Here is a 27,999-nt window from a genome sequence, read left to right on the forward strand (position 1 = left end):
TTAGTTTCCCCTATTGTGAAATGGGGGCATCTTTGCTTCAAATCTCTGTGTCAGTCAGTCAGCTCGTATTTATTAAGTAACTACCTTGTTCCAGTCACATGATAAGCAGCGAGGGACGGAAAGAAAAGCAAAAGACAGACCGTGGTCACAGGGAATTCACGGTCTGACGGGGAGACAAGGATAGAAGGAGGTACCAGGAAAGCCAGGAGGGAGAGCACTCTGGGCGTGAAGAACTGCCCCTGAGAATGCCTGGAGTTGGGAGGCGCGTCTTGCTCAGAAGAGCAGGAAGGAGGTCATGGTCATTAGATCACCAAGTACATGGGGGAGTATAAAACATATTAAGGAAGTCTCTGGACTGAAGAGGTTTAAATTTACAACCTTTGGCCAGTATTGGATGGAAGGTGCTGCTAACCCTTATTCATCCGAACCAATTCTGTCCCCTCCACCTATCCCCAGGCTTCTGAGAGATCAGTGTTTGTTGTTATTCAGTTTCCATCATGCTGACTCTTTGTGACTCCACTGGGGGTTTTCTTGGCAAAGATACTGGAGTGGTTTGGTCATTTCCTTCTCCAGCTTATTTGACAGATGAGGAAACTGAGGCAAACCAGGTTATATGACTTGTCCAGGGTCGTACAGCTAGCATGTTTCTGAGGCCACATTTTAACTCAGAAAGATGAGTCTTCCTGATTCCTGATTTCAAGACCAGTGTTCTATGCACTGTGCCACTTAGCTGCCCTTTAAAAGTAGTAAGGAACCTTATCCACTATTCTATGAATATTCCTGCTCTGTCCAAAAGAGAGGATACTGTCTTTTAGGTTTTTCTTCTTCAAAACACTTGCAACATGAATTGAAAACAGAACTTCTTTATGTGATGTTAAAGAGGAGTGATATAGAGAATTAGAATGGGGTAGAGGAAGAGACAGAGGCAGGCTGGAGAGAGGATGCCTTGGGAGGAGTCCTCCCCACCCTGGTCCTTGATTCACAGGTTCAGATGCTTTTCCATCCTCTCTCGAAGTTTGTATTTTTGAATCTAAGGAAAAAGAAGAATAAAAGTTTGGATGACTAGGCTTCCTTGACCCACACTCGTTTTCTCAGAACCCTGATGACCTCTCTCAGGTTCCTGGCACCCATTCTTCCTTCCCTTCTTCATCTGCCCCAACTTTACAAACCTTCCCAGAGACAGTGAGGGGGTATTCTTTAACAAACACGATGTATCGAGGAATCTTGAAGTGAGAGATCTGCAGATACAGAGACAAGAGAGAACCAGGATGGAGTTCCAAAGCTAGAAGTGTGGGGTATGGAAGAGCTCAAGAAGGGGGCAGCTGTTAGCATGGGGGTGGGCCCTGGTGGGGGGAGGGTGTGCACTCAGTCTCCCACTAAGTTGCCAAAGTGACCATCCTAAAGGGCAGGGCACCCTCCCAATCAAGAAACCCTTGGGACTCCTTATTGCCCTCAGGATCAAAAATAAAATCCTCTTAGGGGCTTTTAAAGCCATTCACAACCCTGTCCCTTTCTATCTTTCCATTCTTCTTATACTTCGCTCCCCCATACTTGGTAATCCAGCAACACTGATCTTGCCAGTTCCTCACACAAAACATTCCAAATCAGCTCTGGGCATTTCCCCTGACTGACCCCCTTACCTGGAATGCTCTCCCTCTTTGATTCTGCCACCTGGCCTTTTTGTCAGACATTCCAGCTCCAAAATCCATGCATTTTCTATGGACAACCCCCATGTCTGGAATGCTCTCTCTTTTGCTCTGCCTCCTGGTTTCCCTAGCCTCCTTCAAGACTTAGCTGAAATCCCACCTTCTGCAAGAGCCCTTTCCTGGTCTCCTCTTCTTTCTGTCTCCCCACTGCTATTTCCTTCAACTCCAACTTCATTTCCCACTTATGCTACATATCTGGCACATACGAGGTTGTTTGCATGTTGTCTCACCTGGGAGAAGATGAGCTCCTTGAGGGTGGGGATGGTGATTTTTCTTTCCTTGCTATATCCACCACTTAATACAGTGCCTTGAACAATGTAGGAGCTTAATGGATGCTAGTTGACTGACTTGACTATGACAGTGGGTGAACCACCTACCTTTCCTTTGCAGTAAGCTTGTAGTTCTTTGGGGGTGATCTGTTCTTCTGCCTCAGTCTTGAGACGGATGCAAGCACAGATTTCCTCCCCCATCCGCTCATCTTTCACTCCAACCACCTGGTATATGGAGATGAGGCAGGTTAGAAGGAGAGCTGAGAGGACAACCCAAGCCCTCCTCTTCTTCTCTTATATACCCTTCCCCTGAGGGGAACCCTCAGGAGGTCAGAGGTGGCTCACCTGGACTTCCTGAATGTAAGGATGTTGGTGAAAGAAGTCTTCCAGTTCAGCTGGATAGATATTCTCCCCTCCTCGGATGATCATGTCCTTGGAACGGCCCACAATCTTGCAATAGCCCTCTTCATCTACTGAAGCAATGTCCCTGTAGTGAAACCCTTGGGCTCAGTTCTCAGCTCTTCCCAGCTCAGTCCTACTCTAGGCTTCCCCTACCCAGTGTTTTTCACACCCTTAGATGTTGTGTCCACCCCTCCAGCTGACTACCTCTAGCAATAGAAAAACCCTCTCCCCCTGTATCCTGGCATTCCTTTCCCCTCCTCTCCATTGTCTTCTCCTTCATGGTTTGACTTTCCACTTTCTTTGGCATCTATCTCAATTCAGAACCATGGCCTTTATGTCTAGCCCCTTTTCTTCCTTCTCCTTCCAACAGACCCTCTCCTCTCCTTTGCAATCTAGATCTTTTCCCCTGGTTCTTGGGCTTACCACCTTATGTCCTCTCACCCTGTCCAGTACCACTTGTCCTCATCAATGGTGTCCGCTGTCTTCTTGGGATCATCCCAGTAGCCCATCATGACACAGTAACCACGGATACAAAGCTCCCCTGGCATGTTTATCTCTAGCTGTTTCTTTGTCTTTGGGTCCACGATCTGGGCCTGGCACAGGACAACTTCAGGCCAGGCCCTCCCCAACCCCAACTTATTCAGGGCTGGGAGGGCCTAGCCAAGTGAGCATGACAAGGTTGGGGAGGGAGAGCAGACTGAGATGAGTTCCTGATCAAAGACTGGGCAGAAGCCCCACCTCATTGTAGGAGGGAAGACCAGAGGACTGAGCTAAGGCTAGAGTGACCAAAGACAAAGAAGAAAGGATAGTACCAGCTAGGCCAGAAAGGGTTAAGGGCCCAGGGTAGTAAAAGTAGATAGGATAGTGTATAGAAGAGACCCTGAAGAAGCAAAAAAAAATTGAGAAGAAGATGCAAACAATAAGGGAGAGTTTTTTTTTTTTCATTAATAAGGTTTTTTTTTTTTTAAGGTTTGGTTTACAATCACTTTACAAATATATTATCTCATCTGATATAACAATCCTGGAATGTGTAGCTATTGTGATCCCCATTTTACAGTTAAGGAACCTGAAGCAGGTAATTTGGGGTCATATAAATAATAAGTGTCTGAAGTGGAATTTGGACTCAGATCTTCCTTACTCCAGAGTCAGCATTCTCTCCACTGAACAATCTAGGTGCCTCCCTTATAAAATATTAAATTACCACTAAGCTAGGGATTCTTTATCTGGGATCGATGAACTATATATAGATATAGATATGCACATACATCTATACATATGTATGTACATATACATATGTATACACACATACACATATATGTATAGATATATGTGTGTATCTGAGGTAAAACACATACATATATAGTAGCTATGTGGCCCAGTGGATAGAGTACCCTGGGCAAGACACTTAACTTGATTTGCCTCAGTTTCCTCATCTGTAAAATGAGCTAGAGATGGAAATGGCAAACCACTCCAGTATCTTTGCCCAAAACAAAGAGTCAGACACAGCTGAAAAATAACAAATATATATGATATATATGTATATGCCTATATAGAATGATTTCACTGTAATCTGATTTATCTTATTTTATATTTAAAACATTTTTTTTCAGAAAAGGCATTCATAGGCTTCACTAGAATACCAAATGATACCCAAAAGCATAAGAACCCTTGCTCTAAGCTGTTAAAATATTAAAGATGAGGGGGTAAAAGAGAATTTTCAGGGAAGGAGGCAAGGATCCATAAGAGAATGTGACCAAGAAAGCAAAATTAAAAAAAAACCGAGCATGAATACTCTGTTTAGGATTGCTCTATGTCTTAGTTTCCTCAACTGTATAAAAAGAAACATAATACCCCCCTTTCTTCCTTCACAGAGACTATGTGAGGATCCACTGTGAAAATGGGTATGAAAGCACTATAAAGTGTTATAATCCAGCCAGGGTAGGGAAGGCCAGTTGTGGGAACATCCTCCACCATAAATCCCAAGGAGTTGCTTGAAGTCTATATAATTTAAGTGACCTGTTCAGGATTCACACAACTAGTGTTTGAGGTAAGATTCAAACTCAAGCTTTCTTGTCTCTATCCACTTCTAAACTGCTATTTCAAAAAGAGTTAAAAAAAATGTTGAGAAAATGAGATATCTGTAAAGTGTTTATCATAGTGCTTGGTACATAATAGATGTTTAACAACTTGTTCTTTGTTCCATTACATCAACAGGAAGTGGCATATTATCATTCACCATTAAACAAACATTTATTGAGCACCTACACTATAGAAGATGAAAGGAAATCATGCAATAGTGGATAGAAAATGACCTTCAGAGCCAGCAAAGTCTGAGTTCGAGTTTTACTCCTGACACATATTAGTCATGTGTTTCCTGGGCAAGTCACTTAACTACTCAGCATCATGGGCAATTCTTTAAGACTATAAATTTCAGGTGCCAATTTGCATTCGTAGAGGAATTTTATCTACTCCAAAAACTGCCTACAAGGTTCCCAGACTTAGATTACTTGCTGTACCCCTGTGATGAGGGGTACACAGGTTGTTTGGGAAAAGTAGTGAATAGTGTTGAACTTTGAGTCAGGAAGACCTGGGTTTGAATCCCACCTCAGACATTTCCTGGAAGTGTGCCTTTGGGCAATTCACTTTACTTTTCTGACCTTTGGGTTTGATTAGCTGTGAAGTGGAGAAGGTTGGCACTTACCTTACAGAGTTGTTGGGAGGCTCAAATGAGATAACTTGTATAGAATCTTACAAACTTTGCAGTACTCTGCAAATGTTAGCAGTGACACGATGATGTAGAAAATTTACCAGTGTTGCAAACCACTCTCTTGGGTGACCCCAAAGTAAAGGAAAAAGCCCAAAGTGCACAAGACATCAACTACAAGCTATAAAGAAGGCAAACTTTTCGTCTTTAGCAAAGAATTTCTGCAGAAGTGACTTTGGAAAAAAAACAGCTGTGACCTTAATGAATCACTCACTGGGGGAATAATTTGGGCTCAGAAAGGCCCCCAGTGCTATAAGGCATTCGTAAAGTTTGCATTCTAGTCAAAGATGAAGATCTTCAGAAAAGTGAAAGGAATAGGAGTGAAAGGAAGGAGCCAAAGATGGGGGAGGGGGAAAGACTGAAGAGTAAAATTGAAGACTCAAGTCTCGTCGTTTCTTTTGCTTCTTTGAATGAGATGGGATGGTAGCAGTTCAAGTGATGAGTAAACTGGCAGCTAGGTGGTAAAGGGGATAGAATACTGGGAGTGGAGTCAGGAAGATTCATGTTCCTGAGTTCAAAGCCAGCCTTAGACACTTATAGCTGCGTGAACCTGGGCAAGTCACTTAACTCTGTTTGCCTCAGAATCTCAGTAAAATGAGCTGGAGAAGGAAAGGGCAAACCACTCCAGTATTTTTGCCAAGCAAACCCCAAATGTGGTCATGAAGAGTTGGACAGGACTGAAATGACTCAATAACAAAAAAAGCTGGCAATAACATGACTGAGACAGGGAGGGAGGTCAATAAGCCTAGCCCAGATCTGTTTTTGGCTAGCCACTAGTCTAACTATCTCAAGACTGGTCACTGATCCCAGGCTTGAAGAGGAAGACAAACAGAACCCATCTTCAATTACATGGGAACATTCTTCCAGGCTCAGGAAGTTGCTGGAAGTGGGTTTTTCTCAGTGACCAAATGAAATTGGCTGAAGTTATTTTGTAAGGGAGGAGGGGTGTTTGTATAGGAGAGCTTCTATTCATTGGATGGAGATATAGAGAACTGGGGAATTGAATTGTTTAGGTTTGTGTAGGGCTGAAATTGGTGTGGTGGACAGGGGGCCTGACCCTACCAGGAGAAGGCAGTGTGGTACATTAGAAGGAGTGCTGTATTTGAGGACAGAAGGCCCTGAGTTCAAATCCAAGCTGTGTCTCTTACCTTTGTGACTTTGGGCAAGTCATTTCTCTTCCCTAGACCTAAGTTTCTTCAAATATAAAATGAGAGACTTGAACTAGGTGGCTTCTAAGGACTCTTCTAGCTCTCAATATATGATCCTATGAATTGGAGTACTCACCTCTGTGTGCGGCATAATACTGCCCACTGTGAATATCTTCTTTTCTGTGCTGTCATCATGGAAGTTCATGAAGGTCACAGGACTGTTCTCTGTGGTCCCATAAGCAACCTACAGAGTTGGGAAATGGGACTGAATTAGGGGAGGGGCATCTTGGTAAGATTAAGAGTTATGGAGAGGTGTGTGTGGTGGTGGGAGGGGACACATTCCTTTAAAATTCCTCATAAGAAGTCTAGGGAACACATAAGAGGCAAAGGATAGAGGGGGAATGAGAAAAAGTGAAGTGGTAATCAAGTCACAGAGACAAGGAGGCTAGATAATTATTAAACCTATCCAGCAGGAGTCCCAGACAACCTTAAGCAGCCTCTGGTCCCCTTGGTTCAATCCTTTAGTTTCCTTATTTACCCACAGTAGCCACAGTCCCATCAACTCAGGGGCATACATACCTCTCACCCGCTGTCCCTCAGTTCCATACTGCCCCCCTCCCCAGCTGGTTTCCGGCCACAGTGCCTCCCCTTTCACAAACTCCAAAGATGCCAATAAAACCTGATGAGAAAACCAGCCTCGTTCTTGATTGGAGTGTATGTGGGGTGTGTTTGTGTGTGTGAGGGGGGTGATGGTGGGGAACAGGACCTGGGAACTGACCAAGAGACACACCTCTACCCTAGCATTACCTTGGCCAAAGAGCCATGGGGTGGAGGGCCCCTGCCCTGGACAGTTCCAGGGCCCTGGAAAGTTAGCAGTTTCCTGTGAATTTAGGATCATAAAAATAAAATAAATATCCCAAACGAGGATATTAAGAATCTCAGTGCTCCAGCCGTCTCCTGTTCCAGCTCGGTAGGAGCCAGAACAGCGGGGGGAAATAGAAAAACCAGAAACCAGACCTGGCACACAAGATGAAAAGAGGGAAAGGGAAAGTTCCGCTATCCGGAGTTGGGGAATTAGAGGGCGGAGGGGAGAAGAGACTAATCTGCCAGAAGAGGGAGCAGGGGTTCCGAAAGAGCAGGACTAGGCACCTAGACTCAGGATACAGGACTAGGAGACTGGGTTTCCCACACTTCCACTCTCCACCTCCCCACATTGGGCGCCTCCCCAGACGAGTGTCGAGACACCAGGCCCTTTGTTGCTGGTCTGGCCCCCTCCCTACCCGGCGGCTGGCATGGAGCGGGCACCACTGGGACCTGGCTAGACCTCCATGGCCGGGCTCCTTCCTTCCCTATCCCCTCCCCGACTGTGCCCCCCTGCCAGTCAGGCTGGAGCTTGGGCTGGAGCCGGATCCGCTGCCCATCAACACCCTATACTATACACACACCAAGCTGACAGCCTCTCCCTTGCCCGCAGGAATCCGGACACAGCGTCTGGCAAAGCACAGGGAGATCTTGGGGACTGGCAGGGAATTGGGGAGGGTGAGTAGGGGGCGCCTTTCACATCCCTAGTGGAACCTAGCATCCCGCTGCCTGACGGGTCCGACTCTTATTAACCCCTTCCAGGTTCCCCAGGAAACAACCCTGGGGAGAGACTCCCCCACCTCCAGCACCTGTCCCCATCAATCGATAGCCTTGTCTTGGTCAGAAACCAGGATCCAGGCGGGCATTGCCTGGAACAAACACAACTTTCGTTCCCCACTGACCAACTACCTCGAGAAAGAACCCAGTAGAAAATGAGATCCCAGGATTAGGTTTAGGATGTGACGGAAAAGCGCTTACTGATTTGGGGGCTGAGAAGCACTTCAAGACTCCCTTATTTCTAGCTTATTTGCAAGCTGTGGTAGGATGGGTGGTGGGTGTGGAAGTCTTTATTTATGTCTTTCTGCACACGGGTAGCTGTCATTAGCGTTGACCTGCTCGGTGTGTGCCTATCCGCGTATGCAAACAAGCCCTGGAGTTCCTTCTTTTCCAAATCCAGCTGTCGGAAAAAGTGGCTACAGCCGCAAGCAGCTGGGAAAGGTACAAACTGGAGGGGAGGAGTGGAAGGGGGAGGATAGGGAACCGCTTGCAGAGTTTGGCCTCCCAAGGGGTGCGGCAGACTCTGGGGTTTGTCCTGCCCTGGGCTAGCTGGGGAGCTGGACACTGGAGCCGCTCTCACGTTCTGTCTGGGCCTGCACAAGGGCTCTCTATTAACGCGGTGTGCCCTAGTGGGCAGGTGAGAACCGCTAGGTCCGACGGCAATCCCTGCAGGGTCTTAGGCGCCGGGCAAAACCCTGGGGACTAGGCAGGAGATGGAGGGAGGAGGGATGGGAGGGGGGGAATCTCAAACTTCAGGAAAAGTCCCAGAAATACACTCCCTTTCACTACATTTCTCCGACCCCGGACTCAGACCCATACATACGCCCCGGGCACCTTCCCACTATCTGCTTCCCTCCAGCGAGCGGGTCCTGGCTCAGGATTCCCCTAGGGCAGGATCTGGAGGGGAAAGTTAAGGTTAGGGTCCGTTAAGAGGCATCTAGGACCTGTCACATCCCACCCCCATCCCTTTCAGTAACAGGCATACTTTCAGCTCTGTTGTGGGGTGGGATGAGGAAGAGAAAAGGCAAAGGGGTTCAGGGATGAACTGAACCAGGATAGTTGGGCAGAGCCCTTGGGACTCCCCCCATTCTGGGAGGAGACGCATCTCCAGACGTGAGGGGGTTAAGCCTCGACAGCTCCACGTAGGAAGTTGGCTCCTGAAGTCGTCTGCGGTCTGGGATCCTGCATATATAGGGCGGGGACCTCGGCTGATTGCAGGACTCAGCTCCCGCCAGTTTATCCCTACTTTTCCCGCACTTCAACGACCATGGCTCCCCTAGCCCACCTGGTCGGCCTCTGCCTGCTGCTAGTCGGCCTCCTACCTTGCCTGCACGCCTGCCCCCAGAACTGCCACTGCCACGGTGGGGACCTCCAACATGTCATCTGCGACAACGTGGGGCTGCGCAAGATCCCCAAGGTGTCTGAGAAGACCCGATTGCTCAACTTGCAGCGCAACAACTTCCCGGTGCTGGCAGCTAACTCCTTCAAAGCCACCCCGGCCCTGGTCTCCCTGCACCTCCAGCACTGCCAGGTGCGTGAAGTGGCTGCCGGAGCTTTCCGAGGCCTCAAGCAACTCATTTACCTGTACCTGTCCAACAATGACATTCGGGTGTTGCGCAACGGCGCCTTTGACGACCTCACCGAGCTCACCTACCTCTATCTGGACCACAACAAGGTGAGCGAACTGCCTCGGGGATTACTCTCCCCTCTAGTCAACCTCTTCATTCTTCAACTGAGCAGCAATAAGATTCGAGAGCTGCGCCCGGGAGCCTTCCAGGGAGCCAAGGACCTGCGCTGGCTTTACCTGTCGGACAATGCCCTAACCACCGTGCAGCCTGGAGCCCTGGACGACGTGGAGAACCTGGCGAAATTCCACTTGGACAAGAATCAGTTGTCTACATACCCCACTGCTGCCCTGAGTAAGTTGAGAGTGGTGGAGGAATTAAAATTGTCTCACAACCCACTTAAGGTCATCCCAGACCAAGCCTTCCAGTCTTTTGGACGATACCTGGAGACCCTCATCCTGGACAACATGAACCTGGAGAAGGTGAGCAAGGCCTTTTGCCCATCCTCATTCTCCCCTTGCAGGGTGTTGGAACACAAAATCTCTTCCCTGGGATACCGAATCAATGGGCAGTGTAATCTAGGGTTCAGGATCCCTTCTCACTCTGTCTGCTCTACTGTCTGTTCATCTCCCAGGCTGGTATCCCTAGTACCTATGGGAAAGGCAACATCCCAGCCTGAGATTTCTTCTTTTCTACCCTCAAGTTGTCCAGAATTCTTAATTCTTGGGCATTTCCATCCAATGACCCTTGCTTATAAAAAGTTTGGGAGCCAGCCTGAGGTGGTACCCACACCACCCCAAACCCTCTTCCAGAATTGGCTGCCCTTTCCAGTTGGACCTTGGTGAGAAATCTTCCCTCTCTGGTTTCTTTCCTTCCCCCCACCCCTCTCCTGTAAAATCCTATAAAGGGAGGTTTGTTTATTGATGAGCCCTTCTGCAGAACGTAGGCTGAGTCAATTCCACAAAGAGACCCTGTTCCTTGTGGGCAGGGGAGTGTGTGTGTGTGTGTGTGTGTGTGTGTGTGTGTGTGTGTGTGTTGGTGGGGCTGTGGCGAGTGGAGTGGGGAGGGAAAGGAAAGGGCAGGGAGGCTGAGACGAGAACAGAATCCCTGCTCTGCAAAACCAAAGTGGGAACATGAGTGCGGAGCAGACATTTCCTTTACCTCCAAAAAGCCCCTGAACCCCAGAGAAGCACTTTCTTAGCAGATCTCCCTCTGCCCCACAGAATTCAACTGTTTTCTCTATGAGCAGAGACATTTCCCTCACCCTCAACCCAGAAAAACACTTTCTTGGTAGATCTCCCTCTGCCCTACAAAATTCAATTGTTTTTCATGTGTCTATTTTGCCACTATTGGGGCTGAGAGGACATGGATTCCTCACTCCATCTCCAAAAGTCTTAGGCACTTTATTTCCAGTACCCCAGGAAGTCCAAATACCATCATCTACTCAACCCTTGGCATATGGAGTCTGGGAACCTATGATCATCCATTTATTTGGAGATAAAAGGGACTTTCGAGGTCATCTAGTCCAACTCTCTCATTTCACAACTGAAGAAACTGAGGCTCAGGATTTCAACTCACCTCCCCTAATTTCATATCCAGCATTCTTTCCCTGTACCCACTAGAGATTAATAATAACAATAACAACCACAACAATAGTTCCAATATTATATCAATTGTTCTTCAAAACAACTCTTGATTCTATGGGAATAAATATTATGCCCATTTTGCAGATCAGAAAACTGAGATTCAGACAGATTAATTGACTTGCCAAGCTAATATAAGTCTTAGAAGGAAGGTTTGAACTGAAGTACCTTCTCTGATTCCAAATCCAATGTTCTTTCTCATTATACCATGCTTATAGCCCCTAAGCCTCTGAACTTGCCTCAGTTTCCTTTAGCACTGACCTTGACCCTTCTTGGAAAACCCCCTTCCTATAATGAAAACCCTTCTGAACTGGATGGTGCTTCCTGCTTTAAGATAATATATTCCTGTAAGCCTGCCCTTCATCTTCATCTTCACCCACTTGAGACCCAGGGTACAAAATTGGGGATTGAAGGAAGTGGGACAGTGATGAAAGCTAAATGCTCAGTTGTCCCTAAGCCCTGGAAACCAAGGAGCTACCTCCCTGCTTTGACCAGTATAAATTTGGCCAATATGAAGTGCTTTGACCAGACCTCCAAGAGCCCTGTAGGCACAGGGGAGGTTTCCCTCTTTGCAAAAGTGGAAAATCAGTCTGGGGCCAGGAGGACTGGGCAAAGAGGCTGGCAGTGGGTGCCAGCCCTGCTTGGAGAGAGCATCAGGGTGGAGGAAGCAAAGGCATCAGGATAGAGGAGGATGGCTTTAAAAAGGACAAGCCTCAATGCCAGGGATGTCCTAAACTCCAACATTAACAACAGATTGGCAGGGGGGAGGTGGAAATAGACATGTAGTAGAAGGGAGGGAGGCAGGTCTGGATAGGGCTTCCAGCCTTGGAGATAGGTTATTCATTGCAGCTTGCGGATCATGCAGCTTTGTGGCTAATGGAAATGGTTGCTGGTCCTCAGAAGCCTCCTAATGCCCCTTGTCTGAATTCCACCATCTTCCCTCAAGCCTAAGCTCCATCTGCTCCCCCTCAGAGCAAGAGTGCAACATGGGCTGCTCATCCAAATAAGAGGGTTTTGATATTTCTGTGTCTCCAGAGATTTGGGGGCCTCTGGCAATGTTAGCCTGGGAACAGGAAACAGCAGATAGATTGGAGAGGGGTGCCAAGAAGATGGTTGGGCCCAGGACATGAGCCCTCAGACACAGACAAAATCTATACCAAGTAATGGAGAAAATCTCAAATATATATGTATGTAGTGTTTCCCCTTCCTGTTACCACTGGATGGTTCCTAGGTTTTGTATTCAAAAGCCCTGGACATTTGGGCACAAAGTCTTCTTACCTTCTTGCCCTTCCCCCCAGTTCCATGCCCTTTGGCATTGGGCCAAAAAGTAGGGGTAAGAAATGATTCTGATCTCAAAGATAATAAGGGGTGGGAATAAAGGGTGTAAAAGCCTTACTCCACAGCTAAGGGCTCAGAAAAAAAAGGAGGTGGAGATCAGGGGACCAGATTCAAATAACCACTGTCTATCTTTCCCTTCAGTTCTCCGATGGTGCTTTCTTGGGTGTGACCACCCTAAAACATATCCACCTGGAGAACAACCGGTTGAGCCAGCTGCCCTCTAATTTCCCTTTTGATGGTTTGGAGACACTGACCCTGACCAACAATCCCTGGAAGTGCACCTGCCAGCTCCATGGCCTTCGAAGGTGAAACTTGCCCCTAAATATTAGGGACTAGATGAGACCCTGACTCCATTTCCTGGCTTGGGGGTAGACATGAAACTCCTACCTCGGCTCAGAGATGGAAATAGGTTGGAAATAAGGGAAACTGACTCCTCTTCTGTGGCCCTCAGAAGGAGAAAATTGTATTAGAAGGGAAACTTTGCCTTCAGGAGTAGCTCTTCCCAATCATCTGTTCTCTTCAGTCCTTAAAGCAGAAAAGTGAAATACTCCCCCTCCCCCATTCCTACACATACAAGGTCCAAATAGGTGTGTCCTAGCATTTTGAAACACTTGTACAGGTCAGCACCCTCTAGTTCTGCCCCCTACCAACTCTCTCTGCCCTGCCAGGTGGCTGGAGGCCAAGGCTTCACGCCCTGATGCAACATGTGCATCTCCCACTAAGTTCCGAGGTCAGCACATCCGGGAGACGGCAGCCTTCCGAGGCTGTAAATTCCCCACCAAGAGATCTAAGAAAGCCAGCCGCCATTAAACAGGTAATAAAGCATGGGGAGGGAGTGGAGTTGGGCATGGGTTAGTGAGAAGGCCCTCTCTCACTCATTTCCATCACCAGGCAGCAGGGCCTGAGGGGGTTGGAGGAGCTGGGTTCAGTGGGAGAGGAGAGAATGGGAAATAAAACCCAAGATACCAAAGGGTGACTGGTCCATTGGACAAAGGGATATAGCTCAAGGATAGGTACCCGTCTCTTTTTAGAGGGAAGGGGGGATCCATCCTTGGGAGGTCTCTCTGGGGAGGGTTCCACCTCTGACACAGCTCTCTGAAGACTCCCCATTTTTTGTCTCAGCTCCCTATCCTAAGTCCCTCTTTACTTTGATCATAGCTCCTCATCCCTCGTCAGGTTCTGATCTGGCCAGTCCCAGTGACTGGCATCTTTGTACTGATTCCTCTCTCTACTCCCAGTCAACTCCTACTCCCTATGCTGATAGAGACCTATCTATCTCTGGATACTCAGAGGGGGATGGCCTGCTGGGCCAGAAAATTATTCAACAACCATCATTTCCACTCTCCATCCCAGATTATTCCTGATAGAGAGATAGTCTAAGGTCAGGATGACCAGCCCATACATTTATCACCATTCTTCCCTTTTCAGCTGTCTTCTGAAATTAGAAAGCAGAAATCCTATTCTCTCCACTCACACTCCACCCAAAGGGTTCACCCTTAATTCTTTACAGCCCTACCATGGAGAAAGAGCCTCTTCCCCCTTGGCCCTGCCTTCAGGAATCTCCAGCAGGATACCTGTGCTTTGCTGACTTGGTCCTCCCTATGTTATATTTCTCTCCCTCCTAGATTTATATAAATACATATATTATATATATAATATTTCTTTATCTCTCACCTGTGTCAGTGACTTTCCCATCTTTTGAAGAGAGCAAATTGTATTTTTCTGTATGTCTGTTTTCCAGTTCAAGCCATCAGTCCAATCAATCAATTGGATATGAAGACATAGTCCATCTTCCCCTTATATCCCTGGTTGTTGCTACCCCACCCTCCAGTCACTACCCTCTGCCAAGCAGGTCTGCCCTCAGCCCTGGTCTAGTCACCCACCCACCCACCTACAAAGTCCATATTGAAGATTCCAGAATCCAAGGGATCTCATCCCTGCCTGGAAAAACTCACCGTCAGTTCTTTCATGTTCATCTTCTCCATGACGGCTTTGATGAGCTCTGGGGGGGCCGGAGCCCCTGTAATCATACCTGAATCAGAGACAGCACTCACTCTCAACTCAGCCTCTCCTCTTCCCTCTGTCCATTCCCCCATCAAACCCTGCACCTGTCTATTATCCATACCATCCTACATACCACACATTGGGCTATTATTGGACTGGATCCCAGGGAAGGAAGGGACCCAGGACCCTTCCCCACATTTGTGCACCAACCACTTCCCAGGGTTGGGGGAAAAGAGGTTCTGGGCAATAGATGTTTCCCATACTATCTCTCCCTCCCTGAAGCATTATAGCCCACAGGAAAATAGGATAAGGCTATCCCAACCCCTGCACCCTCCAACCCTTGGCCCCCACCCCCAACCTCCTCGAAGGGTCGAAAAGTCATAGCAGGAAAAATCAGGTCGGTTCAGCATGTCAACAAACATCGTGGGGGTGCCATAGATCATCGTGGCCCTGTATAGGAGGATGACCTTAGAATCAGGCCTGAAAGTTGGGGTACCCTCCCCTTCATCTTCCATATTCCTCTCTCTAGCTCCCTAAACTGAACAAAAATATACAGAACCCCCAGTGCCAAATCTGTTTGTTCAGAGGAAAAAAAAGTCACTATGCCCAAATATGGGTGAAGAGAAGGATAAGGAATATTGGATGACCAAGGTTGGACCCCTCCCACATCGAGCCAGGTTCCCCTGGTGAAGAAGAAGGGAATCCCAGGAGGACAGGGTAGGAATTAGCTTGTATAAGGAGCCAGAGGGATTCCAGTAAATAGGGCCAGTGGGAAAGGAGACCAGATCTGCTCTAAGGATGGGTCATGGGGTAGGAAATGGAGGGACATGGCTTCAGATGCCCACCTCTCCTGAGTGATGGCTTCCAGCACCCTCTTGCTCTCAAAACTCGGAGATGACAAGATGAGAGTGACACCATATATTATGGACACTATCACGCCCGCCACAGAGCCCAGGCAATGGTAGAGGGGGCTAGGAAGGACCAACCGGGACTCCTAGAGTCCCAGATAAACCAAAGAGTGAAGTTAGGCTGGAGGGCCCAAGGCTAGGGCTAAACACCTAGAAACCTCTCCCTTTTGTTAGAAGCTAGATTTCAGGACACTGCTTAATTCCATCCATGGTAAATTCTATCCATAGGTCATAAGAGCTAGAAGGGTCCATAGAGGTAATCTGCTCCAACCTAGATGAGGAAATTGAGGCTTAGGTAGATTAAGGGATTCAGACATGAGCAATAGCATTGAGATCTGCACCCAGGACCCCTGACTCAAAGCCAATATTCTTTGTAATCTGCCCTATCTACCTCCTCACCTTTCCTCCTCCCAATCACCCCAAATATTGTTTTTGGGCTCCCAACTCCAAAAGGCTAAAAAGCTCCCTCATCTCATCTCTATTCCCCTCTCCTTCCCACTCTTTACCTTGTTTTGAAGATTCAGCCGGGCCCCAATCAAGTTGGCATTGTTAACAATGTTGTAGTGAGAAAGTGTGGCTCCTTTAGGGCTGCCAGTTGTTCCCTGGCAACACAACAGTCTTATCAGTCTGGATATCCCAGGGAAAAGGAAGGAATTTTCCAGAATGTCACTCCCATGCCAAGTACAGGCCTTCCCCCAAAGGCAATAGAGTGGATGTGCATTTCAGAGGAAGAGCGGCACCATATACATCTTTTCTGGGGAGGGTGGTGGACCCCAGGAAAGTAGTCCTAAGCAAAGACCTTATTTCCAGGGCTGGGAAGTATGGGGCTTGAGGCACCCAACCCTTTATCCTACCGAGGTGAACTGGATGTTGATGGGGTCATGGCAGGACAATGATCTCTGGATGTCTCTGAGCTGGGACAGCTGGGCAGCTTTCCCAGCCTGTAGCACATCATTCATGTGTAGAGTTCCAGGCAATAGGGAGTCCAGGATGATGGCTGTGGTCAGGTCTGGAAGCCTGAGCCAGGGGAGGGTAAGGGAGGAGCAGGGAGATTCTGGTGAGCCTGGGGAGGGTGGGACCACAGAAGACTCACCAGCCCCATTCCTTGTTGGAGAGTGAGTCTTGATGGGATGAAAGGCTCAATAGGAATGGAGTTGACTTGTCTTGGAGCTTAGGATCACAGTGTTAGGGACCAACAAGCCTCTCATCCTTCCCCCCACACACCATCCTTTCCATCCTACACCTACATCTTGCTCCTTAATGCTCCTGGGCTGCATGTCTCCAGCTCTGGGCAGATCTCCTTCAGAATATTATAATAATTCTGTGTCTTGAACTTGGTGGGGAAGACAAGGGCTTTGCAGCCCACCTGAGGAGGTAAAACCCCATATTCACATCATGCTGAGTCCCTGGGAAATCCTAGGTTTGGTGCCAGGGTTACCCAGTGGTAGAGGGCATCCTTGAAGGGTGCTCTATAGATATAGCTTCCTCCTTAACCCTTCCCCTATACCATAAGCAACCTCCCCAACCTCCATGCCCCCAGCCAACTGCCATCCAGTTAAGTCTTACTCCTACCCCACAGGGCTACCCAAGTTGCCCAGTCCTCTTTCTCATCTCCCAACCCTTCAGGAGAGGATCACAGAATGTGGAGCAATAATTAATTTTAGTTATCATCTAGTCCAATCCCCTTATTTTATATAAGTAACTGATGCCCATGGGGGCAAGTAACTTGTCTAAGGTCTCTCAGGGAGTAAACAAGAAAGATTCAAACTCAGGCCCTTTGACTTCCAGTCCTTTCCACTCCAAACTGTGACTGCTTCCTTGAGACTGGATTCCCCACTCCCACTTTCTACTTACCAGACCAAGAAGAGGGTACCTGCTACTCCTTCCAAATTATTCCATGAGGTCTGAAGGCAGCAATGAACTTAGGGCACAGCCTTTCCCACATGGGACACTGGCACCAGCTGAGATATGCAGCCCCTCTGCTTCAGGGGCAGGGATAATAGCCAGAGTGCCTTCTTCTGCACCTATCCTTGCCCCCTCCTCACTACCAGGGAGCTCCCTCCCACATCATCCCCAAGGGGCTTGTACCTTTTTGAGGACAAACTTTAGTTCTTGGGACTGGTAAGCAGGGTTCACAGAAATCTGGTGAGAGGACAACCCAGAAATGTTACTCACTGTACCAGGTACAAAGGCTGCCTGCCCCCAGCCTTCCCTAAGCAAAGACACAGATCACTCTGCTGTGATGCTCAGTAAGGGAGTTTCATCCTTTACTTCCCCTCCTGTGCCCCCTGAGAGAGCACCTGGGTCTCCAAGATATGAACCCTTTTGTGTCAAAGTGGCCAGTTCCAGAACAAGGTCTGAGACCTGTAACCACTGGTGAAGTCTCCTACCCAACAATGTAATTGAGAAATCACATAATGAACCCGAAGGAACCTGAGAGAACATCTAGTCCAGCTGCCTCACTTTAGAGAAAAGGAGGCTAAAGCATAGATAGGAAAAGGGATTTGCCCAAGGTAACCCAGCAAATCCATTTTAGATCCAGGTCATCCAATTGAGTACTCTCCAAGCTGCACCAAATGTTGCTTTTGTTGGAGCTCTCCCAACCTTGGGGACTCTCCATTCCATCCTCAGGCCTCCTCTTCCCTTCTAGAACACTCACCCTGGCTATGCCCCTTCCTCACCAGAATGATGCCAGACTGTGCAGCAGCCAGTTGCATCAGCACCCATTCATAGGAGTTAGGGCCCCACATGCCGAGTCGATCCCCTTTGCTGAGGCCAAGGCTCAGAAGCCCTAAGGCAGCCACATCCACCTGAAACAGAGAAGGTACCAGTTGATTGCAGGGACAGGGCCCAGACCTCCTCACTCCACTCAAATCAACTGCCCTTGGCACTTAATCTTTGATGCTTATACCTACCCACAGAAGCATTCTGGTAAATGTTTAATAACTGACTCTCCAGAAAAAAACAATGTACCCATGACATACTTTAGCTTTAGTCTTCATTATTAACATTTTCTATATAGCTCTCTTAAGTTTAGACAGTCAACAAAGTAATATATCAAGTCCTGATTTATAGCATTCACCAACTTCTGAGGTATAAATGCTCACACTGAAAATTTAATAATCGAGTTTGAACGGACTCCAGCACACCCCTGCCTCCCCATCCACATTTCACCATGATCTGGGATGGAGAGAGGGAAAGCAGAGGAAGAGCTTGGGGTTTACAAGAAGTTCTTGGAGCATGGTGCCCATTACAACCTCCTCCCCTCACTATTAAATCCCTAGCTATGGCCACATCAACCACAGCCCTGAGCTGAGGTTCAGGGATCACAGATCAGAGCCTACCTCCTGCTTAACCTGAGCAAATGTCTTCCGAATGTTCTGGTGTAAGACAACTACAGCTTCTCGGTCCGGAAACCTCTGGGATATGTCATCTAAGCACTGCCCCACTGTCTTAGAGATAAGCTTCGTGTCGGTGGGCCCCTTAAGGTAGCTGAGGCTGCCAGAGGATGGTGAGATAGAGTTCTTAATGTCTGTAGAACTTCAAAGAGAAAGTTAGTTTATTGGGACCAAGATCACCTGGCCTGGCTCCCTTACCCTTGCCTCACCCAGCTTCTTTTGACCAGTTTTCCCACTACAAGACAGCCAGAGTGGATTTAGTACTCTCTTGTTTAGACAGTTAGCAAAATAATAAATCAAACCCTGATTTATAGCATTCACGGAATGCCTATCAATTGGGAAATGGTTGAACAAGCTGTGGTATAAGATTGTGGTGGAAGACAATTGTGCTATAAGAAATGATAAATTAGGTTCACTCTCAGCCCAGAAATGGTAAGGGGACAGCAAATAGTAAGGACAACTTGTCAGAAGGAGATTATAGGGGACCCTTTGCTGGCACTGTTGGTACCACAGATGGTACTGATTTGCACCTCTATTGCCCATCTGAAGTTCTGAGTCACAGTTCTAGGATGGAGAGAAGTGCTTGTGATCAGTCACAAGGGAGCAGAGGCACTGGTCACAATTCCAAAGTAGAGAGGAGCACTAGAACTTGTAGCTGCAGGGGAGCAGGGGCCCCTCCTGAAGCTTGGCGCAGTGCATCCCCACCCCTAGGTGAGAACAGTCCAACTTTAACATAAATTTCAAACTTAAGAAATAGGCCGGTAAATGAACAAACAACAAAAAAGAGAACTTGAATATAAAAAGCAAATACAGTGGCAGGGAAGACCAAGACACAATCTCAGTAAAAAAAAAAAAACCAAGGTGAAAATAGCTACAAATAAAGCCTCAAAGAAAAACAAATACAAATTGGACATAAGCCCAACAAAAATTCCTAGAAGAGTTAAAGAAAGAGATAAGCATGGTAGTGCAAAAATTGGGAAAAGAAATGAGTGATGCAAGAAAATTATGAAACGAGAATTAACAACTTGGTAAAACAAACATAAAAATACTGAAGAAAATAACACTTTTAAAAACAGAATAGGCCATATGAAAAAGGAGGTACAAAAGGTCATTAAAAAAAATTCTTAAAACAGATTTGGGTAAGTGGAAGCTAATGACTTCTATGAGACATCAAGAAATAATAAAACAAGGTCAAAAGAATGACAAAATAGAAGAAAATGTGGAATATCTCATCAGAAAAAACAACTGACCTGGAAAATAGATCAAGGACAGATAATTTAAGAATTACTTGACATCATATTTAAAGAAATTATTTTAAGAAAACTACCCTGATATCTTAGAACCAGAGGGTGAAATGGAAATTGAAAGAATTCATTGATTATCTCCTGAAAAAGATCCCCAATAAAAACTCAGAGGACTATTATAGCTAAATTCCAGAGCTCACAGGTTAAGGAGAAAATATTGCAAGCAGACAAAAAGAAACAATATCATGGAGCCACAGTCAGCATCACACAAAATTTAGCAGCTTCCACATTAAAAGAGTAGAGGGCTTGGAATATGATATTCTGGAAGGCAAAGGAGCTAGGATTACAATAAAGAATAAACTACCCAGCAAAACTAAGTATAATCCTTCAGGGAGAAAAATGGATATTTAATGAAATAGAGGACTTTCAAGCATTCCTGATGAAAAGACCAGAGATGAATAGAAATTTGACATTCAAACACAAGACTCAAGAGAAACATAAAAAGGTAAATAGGGAAGAAAAAACATAAGGAACCCAATACAGTTAAACTGTTTACATTCCTATGTGTGAAGGTAATACATGTAACTCCTAAGAACTTCATCATTATTAGGGCAATTAGGAGTCTACATAGACAGAGGGCATGGGTACAAGTAAGGAAGAGTTTTAAAATGGAGGTGAAAATGGGGAAAGCAGGCAATGCTTAAAACTCACTTTTATAAAAATTGGGTCAAAGAGAAAAGAATATATATATATATACACACACACACACACTCAGTTGGGTGTAAAAATCTATCTTATCCAACAGGGAAATAGGAGGGGAGAGGGAAAAGAGAATGAGGTGATGGTTATAAAAGGGAGGGCAGATTAAGGGAGATAGAGGCAAAACAGACTTTTGAGGAAGGACAGGATAAAAGAGAGAGAAAGATAATCAAGGAAAAAAAACAGGATAGAGGGAAAACCATAGGTTAGTAATCATAACTGTGAATGTGAATGAGATGAGGTCACCCATGAAATGGAAGCAGTTAACAGACTGATTAGAAACTAGAATCCAACAGTAAGTTGTTTGCAAGAAACACACTTAAAACAGAAAGACACAGAGTTAAAATAAGGGATTAGAGCAGAAACTATTATGCTTCACCTGAAGTAAAAAAGTCAGGAGAAGCAATCGTGACTTCAGACAAAGCAAAAGCAAAAATAGACCCAAATAAAAGAGATAAATCAGGGAAACTACATTTTGCATGAGTTCAAGGCTCATCCATATTTGTTTTCTTTTGAACTAAGTCTATTTGTCTATTAGAGGATAATTAACCACTAAACCAGGAGGAACACTCATTCAGTGAACCTGAAAAATGAAATGGCCAGGGCAACTTAGCACCTATTTTATGGGATGGCCTCTACAGGCTGATACTTATTTGTGCTTCATGATGTTCTAAGCCCTGCTAAACACATATCTTATAAAAGTGACTTCCCCGCTCAGAGCCTTTCCATATATGACTGTCCCCATACATGGAAAGTGCCAAGCTCTCCCTCTTTACCTTTGCCTTTGGTATCCTTAGATCTATTCAAAACATCTCAAGTAGGTTTTAGTGCCTTTATTGTATAATCATGTTTGACTGTTCATGGCCCCATTTGGGCTTTTCTAGGCAAAGATGCTGGAATGGTTTGTCATTTCCTCCTCCAGCTAATTTTATTTATTTATTTTTTTTAAGCAATCGGGGTTAAGTAACTTGCTCAAGGTTACACGGCCAGTTATTTCTGGGTGTGGTGCTGAGTATCTGAGCCCAGATTTGATCCAGGTCATCCCGACACTGGAGCTGGTGCTCTTACTCGCTGAGCCACCTGGCCGCCCCTCAGCTAATTTTATAGATTTAATCTACTTACATTATCTCCAGCACTCTCTGGTAGGGACAAACCCTTGGTCCCATTTTGTTTTCGTTTTCTCATTTCTGGCTAGCCTTTACCTGTAACTGCTCAGGTTCTAGCATGAAGGCTTATTTGTGACAGGGCTTATTACTGTAAGTGCAGCTGAGCAAAGAGAGTATATAGCTAGCATACTAAATGCACACAAATCATTGGCTTATCAGTTTAGAATTTGAAGAGATCTTAAAGCCAGGAAGGGGTTTGTTGGTAAATGTTTAGCAACCAGCTCTTTGTGGAGGGAGTATATCAGACAAATTTTTAAGTTTAATTTGAATCGTTGACATTTTCTTTATCACTTTCTTAGGTTTAGACAATCAACAAAACAATAAATCAAATCCTGATTTGTATGTTTGCCGATTTCCAAGGTATAAACATTTATCCTGAAAAATTTTAGCTGGTTTCAGCACACTCCTATCTTTAAAGCCCATCCAAACCCCCTCATATTACAACTAAGTAAACTGAGGTACCAGAAGCAGGATTTGAACCCAGTTCCCTTGATTCCAAAGTGAGTATTCTTTGCATAATGCTATATTCTTTAGCTGATTCCTTGGGGTCAACAGTGATTTAGTTGCCAATCCTTCATGCTTGTCCCTTTCCATGCCATTTTCTTGACTATATTCCATGCATCATACTTTTAGGACTTTTGGACTCAGCCTCCAACCTCCTATTTCATATCATTGCCCTTGGGAACATCTGGTTTTAACCTCAGTTTAATTTAGATTTTGTTTTGGATGTTTTATTCTCCAATTTTGTTCATGATTTCCCATCTTGACCTTTAGAGTGTTTGTTTCTGTAAAATTCTGGTTTGAATCTCAGCCAGGTTTTCTCCATCTGTTTGATCCTAGCTTTGATCATACTTCGTTTTGTCCTTCCTTCCCTCTCCCCTCACCTTAAGTGTTCTCTCCCACCAGGTCAGTTAATTACTAATCTCTGTCATCTCATCATTAATTTCAGGGTTACCTTCACTGCCTCTTTCCTGCCTGATTTTCTGGTTACTCTTCTATCCTCTGACCTAGACAAGGAGGGAGTCCCTTCCTGTCATTCAGGGAATCCAGTTTGGGGTTCCCAAGGTGCAGGCCCAGAGGGATGTACACCTGCAAGTTAGGGCAGGCTATTAAAAAACTGACTTCACTCCTTAGAGCTTTGAGAAACCTTATAGGAAGTACACAAAGGGCTCCAAAATCAAGTTGAATCAGCTGCCCTGCCCACAAACAGCACAGCAAATTCTCTAGATCTATTTACTTGTCCAACAGAGTATGCAGAGGAGGAGGAAGAGGAGAAGGTAGAAGAAGAAGAAGAGGAGAAGGAGGAAGGAAGAGAAGGAGGAGGAGGAAGGAAGAGAAAGAAGGAGGAGAAAGGAAGAGAAAGAGAGGAAGAAGAGGAGGAGGAGAAGAAGATGAAGATGAAGAAGATGATGAAGAAGAAGATGAAGAGGAGGAAAAAGGAAAAGAGGAGGAAGAGGAGGAGGAAGGGGAAGAAAAAGAGGAGGAAGAAGCATTTATATAGCACTTTAAGGTTAACAAAGAAAGTGCTTTACATATATTATTTTATTGCATATGTATTGTGAGGGTTTTATTTTTCTCTTTTTGTTCAAGATGAGAGGGGGCAGTAGGAGGGAGAGATAAAAATAGTTTGTTTGTTTTTTTAAAGCAATAGCTTAGGGGTGGCCAGGTAGCACAGCAAGTAAGAGCACCGGCTCCAGTGTCAGGATGACCTGGAGATCGAATCCCGGGCTCAGACATTTAGCACCCACCCAGAAACACCTGGCCATGTAACCTTGAGCAAGTTACTTAACTCCAATTGCTTAGGGGTGGCCAGGTGGCTCAGTGAGTGAGAGCACCGGCTCCAGTGTTGGGATGACCTGGGGATCAAATCTGGGCTCCGATACTCAGCACCACACCCAGAAATAACTGGCTGTGTAACCTTGAGCAAGAACAATGGGGGAGGTGGTAGTAGCCTCAGGGGCAATTAGGGAACTTTGAATAAAAATAAGAAGGCAATGGAAGCATAAGGAAAGAAAAGAGAAGAAATTTTTGAAAAACTGTTTGTACAGGTTTCATTTTTTGTGTAACAGAGTTAAAGTTGCAGTGATCACATTATTTTCCAAATAAACACACAAAATGCAAGTTATAACCCATCAGTAGTCAAGTTCACTGTCAAGCCTTAACAAGCAAGTGTTGGCAGATGAAGATGTGGCACATTGTTGGGAAGCATCAGCACAAATATCTCCATGTAATGACTTGTTTACAAATATGATACTATATGTTTACATGACACAATATCGCATCATCAAAATTTCAATGCTGGAAAACCCCACAAATTTACAATAAATTATTAAATTTAAGATGCCTCATTAAAAAATATATTTTACATTTTTAAATGATGAAAATTTAAAAAAACTGTAAAAGGGTTAAATAAAGTAGAGAAAATACAGCTTGAGCACAAGCTCAACTAGAATTTTTGCAAGAGATGAAGAGTTGAAAAACGTTTTAATAAGTGAAGGTTCTATTTTTTTTTTAAAGCAATTGGGGTTAAGTAACTTGCTCAAGGTTACATGGCCTGTTATTTCTGGGTGTGGTGCTAAGTATCAGAGCCTGGATTTGATCCCAGGTCATCCCAGTTCTGGGACTGGTGTTCTTACTCACTGAGCCACCTGGCTGCCTCTAAGCAATTGGGGTTAAGTAACTTGCTCAAGGTTACATGGCCAGGTGTTTCTGGGTGGAAATGAATGTTCTAGAGGAAAAAACTGGTAAAGAAATGAGAACTTGAGAGCTAAAGAAGAAAGAATTGGAAAGGAAATTAACAGCTTGGCACAAGATGTGTAAAAACCTTGCGTAAGCAAAAGAAAAAAATCCATGAAAAGTAGAATGGGTCAAACAAATCCAGGACAACATAAAAAAATATTTAAACGAAGTCAAAAGACTAAAAAAGTAGGGAAAATTTTAAAGTATTTTATAGCACAAAAAAACTAACCTGGAAAATTCCATGACCAAAAAAGAAACCTAGATATCATATTTCAAAAAATCGTAAAGAACATTAATCATAAAGAAAATTAAATGATAAAACATACTTAGGATAATTAAGGGTAATTGTATTGGAAGACCAAACTCTTAAGAAAAAATTCATGAATCCCCAGATTAAGAATCCCTTTGTTAGGATTAAAGGCAAAAGAGATAGTGTTTGTGGGGAAAAAAGGGGAGGGTGTATGTGTATTTCATTTTGGCCTGGGAAGAAGAAACTATACTCTGGGCCTCTTTTGGGTTAGATCTCTCAGAGTTCTAGACCTGAAGAAACTCTGGTGACCATCTAATACAATTTACAATCATTTAATAGATAATGGCACTGAGGCCCAGAGAGGAAAATGACTTTTCTAAGGTCACCACAGCTGGTTAATGTCCAAGTTAGGGAAAAAGGTCTAAAGGCAGAGTCTTGTGACTCCTGAGACAGTACCCTGTTTTCCAGTCCCAACTCTGCTCACCAGTCAGCTTCTCCCTGAAATTGTCTCACTAGTGTTAGCTGCATATGACACATAGATAGTAGGTGCTTTGACTTACTGAAAAAGAAGTACCAAAATGGAGGTTTTAATTTAACTTAAGATTCATAGATTATTGGAACACAATGGAATTGAAAGCTCAACAAGATAAACATAGCTGAACGCCCTATACTAGGTCAAGATTTAGAGGCCAATTCTATTTTTTTTTTTAAAAAGAGCACAAAATAGCATGCTCATTACAAAATCTCATAATCAAAAAGCATTTTCTGGAATGCAGATGAAGTATATTATGCAAGAGCAGGTTCATTAATTTAAAAAAAACAGACTTGTTTAGTAATGGATAAAATGTACTTCCTTCTTACCTCAGACCCTCTGGAATAATCAGTTACCATCAATCAATCAATCAACATTTATTACATAACTACTATGTGCCAGGCACCATGTTAAATGCTGGGGAATAAAAAAAGAGACAAAAGACAGTTCCTGTCTTCAAGGAGCTTACAATCTAACAGGAGAGACAACATGCAAACAAACATAGAAGCAAGCTATATATAAGAATAAATAGGAAATAATTGACAGTTAAGGCACTGGAATTATGAGGAATTAAGCACAGATCAGGTACTATCTTGTACCTGATGCTTCTGCTGATTCCCCTCTCCCTCTTGCTACCCATTATTATTGGTCTCTTCATTTTGAAATTCTTTTATGTGTCTATAGTATTTATTTGTCCAACTTTGAGAGCAAATTGTTCCAACTTTGAGAGCAAATTGTTCCACCTTTGCCCTTATTTCCTGATCCCTAGTGCAATGAACCCTTAATAAATGTGTCTCAAATGTAGATGTCCTTCATAATTACTGTGTCATAACTTTAGAAGTCATTTAGTCTAACCTCCTCATTTTAGAGATGAGGAAACTGAGACCCAGGGACTTGTGCAAGGGCTTACAAGTAGGTAATAAATAGATGGTAAAGCCAAGATTTGAACAGAGATTCCCTCACAATGTTCTTTCTCCTGAGCCACAGTGGAAGTAATATGAGACCCCAATTCTGAGATTCTTACCTGGGTGACCTAAATTTATCTTAAACTTACAGACTGTAAACTTGCTAATTTTGTATGAATATTTTGACAAATGTATTTCAATATAATTGTTTTTCTTTGCAATCTTATGTATTTTATTTATATATTTAAAGACATGATTCTGAGAAGGGGTCCATAGGCTTCACCAGACTGTCCAAAATATATAAGACACATAAAAGACACTTACCATACTCCATAACCCACTTAACTTATGCCTTAAATCCACCATTGCTTGGAACACACTTCAGAGGTCTTGAGTCAAAGAGTTCTTGTGCATGAATCAGAAACCAGTGCTCAGTCACCCAGCCCCTGAGAAGACCTTCAGCGGCAGGGAACTGACTACAATGCTTGCTTCTCTCTCTGAATGTGACCATTCTAGGCAACTTCAGACTTTTGTGGACCCATGTAGTGAAGCTGTCCAAACTGATTTTGTCTTTTTTATCTCTTATTTTCTTTATTCAATTTACTTTCAGACCTAGCATCCTCCTAATCTTTTCTTCATCTCTGAGGTCAGTCAGTGATATACAGAGCCTTGCTCCACCATCTTCCATAGTCCACAAAGGTCTCCCTGAGTGAGGCCTGCTCTCCTAACAAGTGAGTCCTTAGGCATGACCACCATTTCATGAGGGTCCACCACCATACTGATTTCATGCTGGACTGAATTCTCTTTTTGGCCTTCTCCTATTTGTAAGATAGCAAGTAAGTCTTACCCCTTTCCTGGGTACCTGCTCCTCACCCCCTTTACATGTTTATATGTTCCCTGTTAGAGAGTAAGCTCCTCGACAGGAAGGATTGTCTTATTTGCTTGTGTTTGTATTTCTAGCACTTAAAACCGTGACTGTCACATATACTTAAATTCTCTCTCTCTCTAACCTCTTGGGGCCCCAGAGGGATAGTTGCTCTGACTCCAATCAGAAAAGAGACAGGCCAGAAGGAGCTCGGCAGCCCTGATCAGGATGGGAGGGAAGAAAAGGGGGAAGAGGGGAGAAGAGGAGTAAGAAACTCCGGACTTTGGGTACAGAGAGGTCGGAGGAGATATCAGCTCCAGAACACTCTGGGACCAGAGGGCAGAGCATCCCGACGGGATCGCAGAGCACCCCGCCATGGGCTGGAGCTTCGCAGCTCCCCGCGATCCCAAGTCCTCCCCTGAGTATCTGCCTCCTACATACCGGGTCCCTCCAACACCGCCCCCCCCCCCCCTCCACCCCCCCACCCCCAGCTCCCCGTACCTGAGCAGGCGGATTCCCTGGAACTCCACTCTCTGCCAGCCGCGGACAAGCACTAAAGATGAGCGAATCCCTAACATCCCCATCACCCCCGCTGGCAACCGTCTCAAGCGTCGCACCCCAAATGAGATAGCCATGGCTCTACTACAGTCAGCACCCCTAGCGCAGCCCAGCGACTAAACTTTTAAAGTAACTGGAGTCGGGGTGGGAGGTGGGGGGAGGGTAAAAAGGAGGAGAGGGGAGGGGAGAAGTGACGAA

The 27,999-nt window shown here is 45.2% G+C and overlaps 3 protein-coding genes across 7 annotated transcripts in view; 2 read left to right on the plus strand and 1 right to left on the minus strand.

Annotated features, from left to right (window-relative positions):
* MRPL27 (mitochondrial ribosomal protein L27) overlaps nucleotides 1-27,999 on the plus strand; it is a 477,291-nt gene that overhangs the window by 356,511 nt on the left and 92,781 nt on the right. The window contains exon 1 of one of the 2 annotated variants that reach the window (XM_069067548.1): nucleotides 321-324. The exons of the other annotated variant lie outside the window; for it this stretch is intronic. The gene's annotated coding sequence lies outside the window, so the exon portion shown is untranslated. Of the gene's footprint in view, nucleotides 1-320; nucleotides 325-27,999 lie in introns of those variants that run through there. 2 annotated transcript variants of the gene reach the window in all.
* ACSF2 (acyl-CoA synthetase family member 2) lies at nucleotides 848-27,959 on the minus strand. Of its 2 annotated transcripts, none has more exons than XM_069067535.1 (16): nucleotides 27,745-27,959; nucleotides 18,730-18,883; nucleotides 18,067-18,195; nucleotides 17,474-17,527; nucleotides 16,633-16,751; nucleotides 16,240-16,402; nucleotides 15,892-15,987; nucleotides 15,323-15,471; nucleotides 14,836-14,927; nucleotides 14,429-14,505; nucleotides 6,426-6,533; nucleotides 2,819-2,970; nucleotides 2,321-2,462; nucleotides 2,084-2,200; nucleotides 1,170-1,238; nucleotides 848-1,030 (listed from the first exon to the last, which is right to left on the minus strand). In XM_069067535.1, the coding sequence occupies exons 1-16, from the start codon at nucleotides 27,876-27,878 to the stop codon at nucleotides 980-982; spliced, it is 1,806 nt and encodes a 601-aa protein (XP_068923636.1). In that variant the 5' UTR covers nucleotides 27,879-27,959; the 3' UTR covers nucleotides 848-979. The 2 variants fall into 2 exon arrangements, with proteins under 2 accessions (XP_068923636.1, XP_068923635.1); XM_069067534.1 differs by having other exon boundaries at nucleotides 18,730-18,925.
* On the plus strand, nucleotides 8,996-26,599 carry CHAD (chondroadherin). Of its 3 annotated transcripts, none has more exons than XM_069067544.1 (4): nucleotides 8,996-9,974; nucleotides 12,615-12,778; nucleotides 13,142-13,287; nucleotides 13,902-14,422. In XM_069067544.1, the coding sequence occupies exons 1-3, from the start codon at nucleotides 9,195-9,197 to the stop codon at nucleotides 13,281-13,283; spliced, it is 1,086 nt and encodes a 361-aa protein (XP_068923645.1). In that variant the 5' UTR covers nucleotides 8,996-9,194; the 3' UTR covers nucleotides 13,284-13,287; nucleotides 13,902-14,422. The 3 variants fall into 3 exon arrangements, with proteins under 3 accessions (XP_068923645.1, XP_068923643.1, XP_068923644.1); XM_069067542.1 differs by lacking the exon at nucleotides 13,902-14,422 and adding an exon at nucleotides 23,201-26,599 and having other exon boundaries at nucleotides 8,998-9,974; XM_069067543.1 differs by having other exon boundaries at nucleotides 8,998-9,974; nucleotides 13,984-14,422.

This window comes from Petaurus breviceps, unplaced genomic scaffold (assembly GCF_028583685.1).
Source record: "Petaurus breviceps papuanus isolate PSGF00001 unplaced genomic scaffold, PetGlider_PUasm1.0 90750, whole genome shotgun sequence".
Lineage (NCBI taxonomy): Eukaryota > Metazoa > Chordata > Mammalia > Diprotodontia > Petauridae > Petaurus > Petaurus breviceps.

What these genes read in the sequence shown, in the direction of transcription:
- CHAD (XM_069067544.1), top strand. Translation starts at nt 9,195, where the DNA reads ATGGCTCCCCTAGCCCACCTGGTCGGCCTCTGCCTGCTGCTAGTCGGC. An exon ending in ACAACATGAACCTGGAGAAG is followed by an intron (nt 9,975 to 12,614) that starts GTGAGCAAGGCC and finishes CTTTCCCTTCAG; the next exon opens with TTCTCCGATGGTGCTTTCTT. An exon ending in CAGCTCCATGGCCTTCGAAG is followed by an intron (nt 12,779 to 13,141) that starts GTGAAACTTGCC and finishes CTGCCCTGCCAG; the next exon opens with GTGGCTGGAGGCCAAGGCTT.
- ACSF2 (XM_069067534.1), bottom strand. Translation starts at nt 27,878, where the DNA reads ATGGCTATCTCATTTGGGGTGCGACGCTTGAGACGGTTGCCAGCGGGG. An exon ending in CACAGTCTGGCATCATTCTG is followed by an intron (nt 17,528 to 18,066) that starts GTGAGGAAGGGG and finishes TCCTCTCACCAG; the next exon opens with ATTTCTGTGAACCCTGCTTA. An exon ending in GGCTGAATCTTCAAAACAAG is followed by an intron (nt 15,472 to 15,891) that starts GTAAAGAGTGGG and finishes CTGGGACTCTAG; the next exon opens with GAGTCCCGGTTGGTCCTTCC.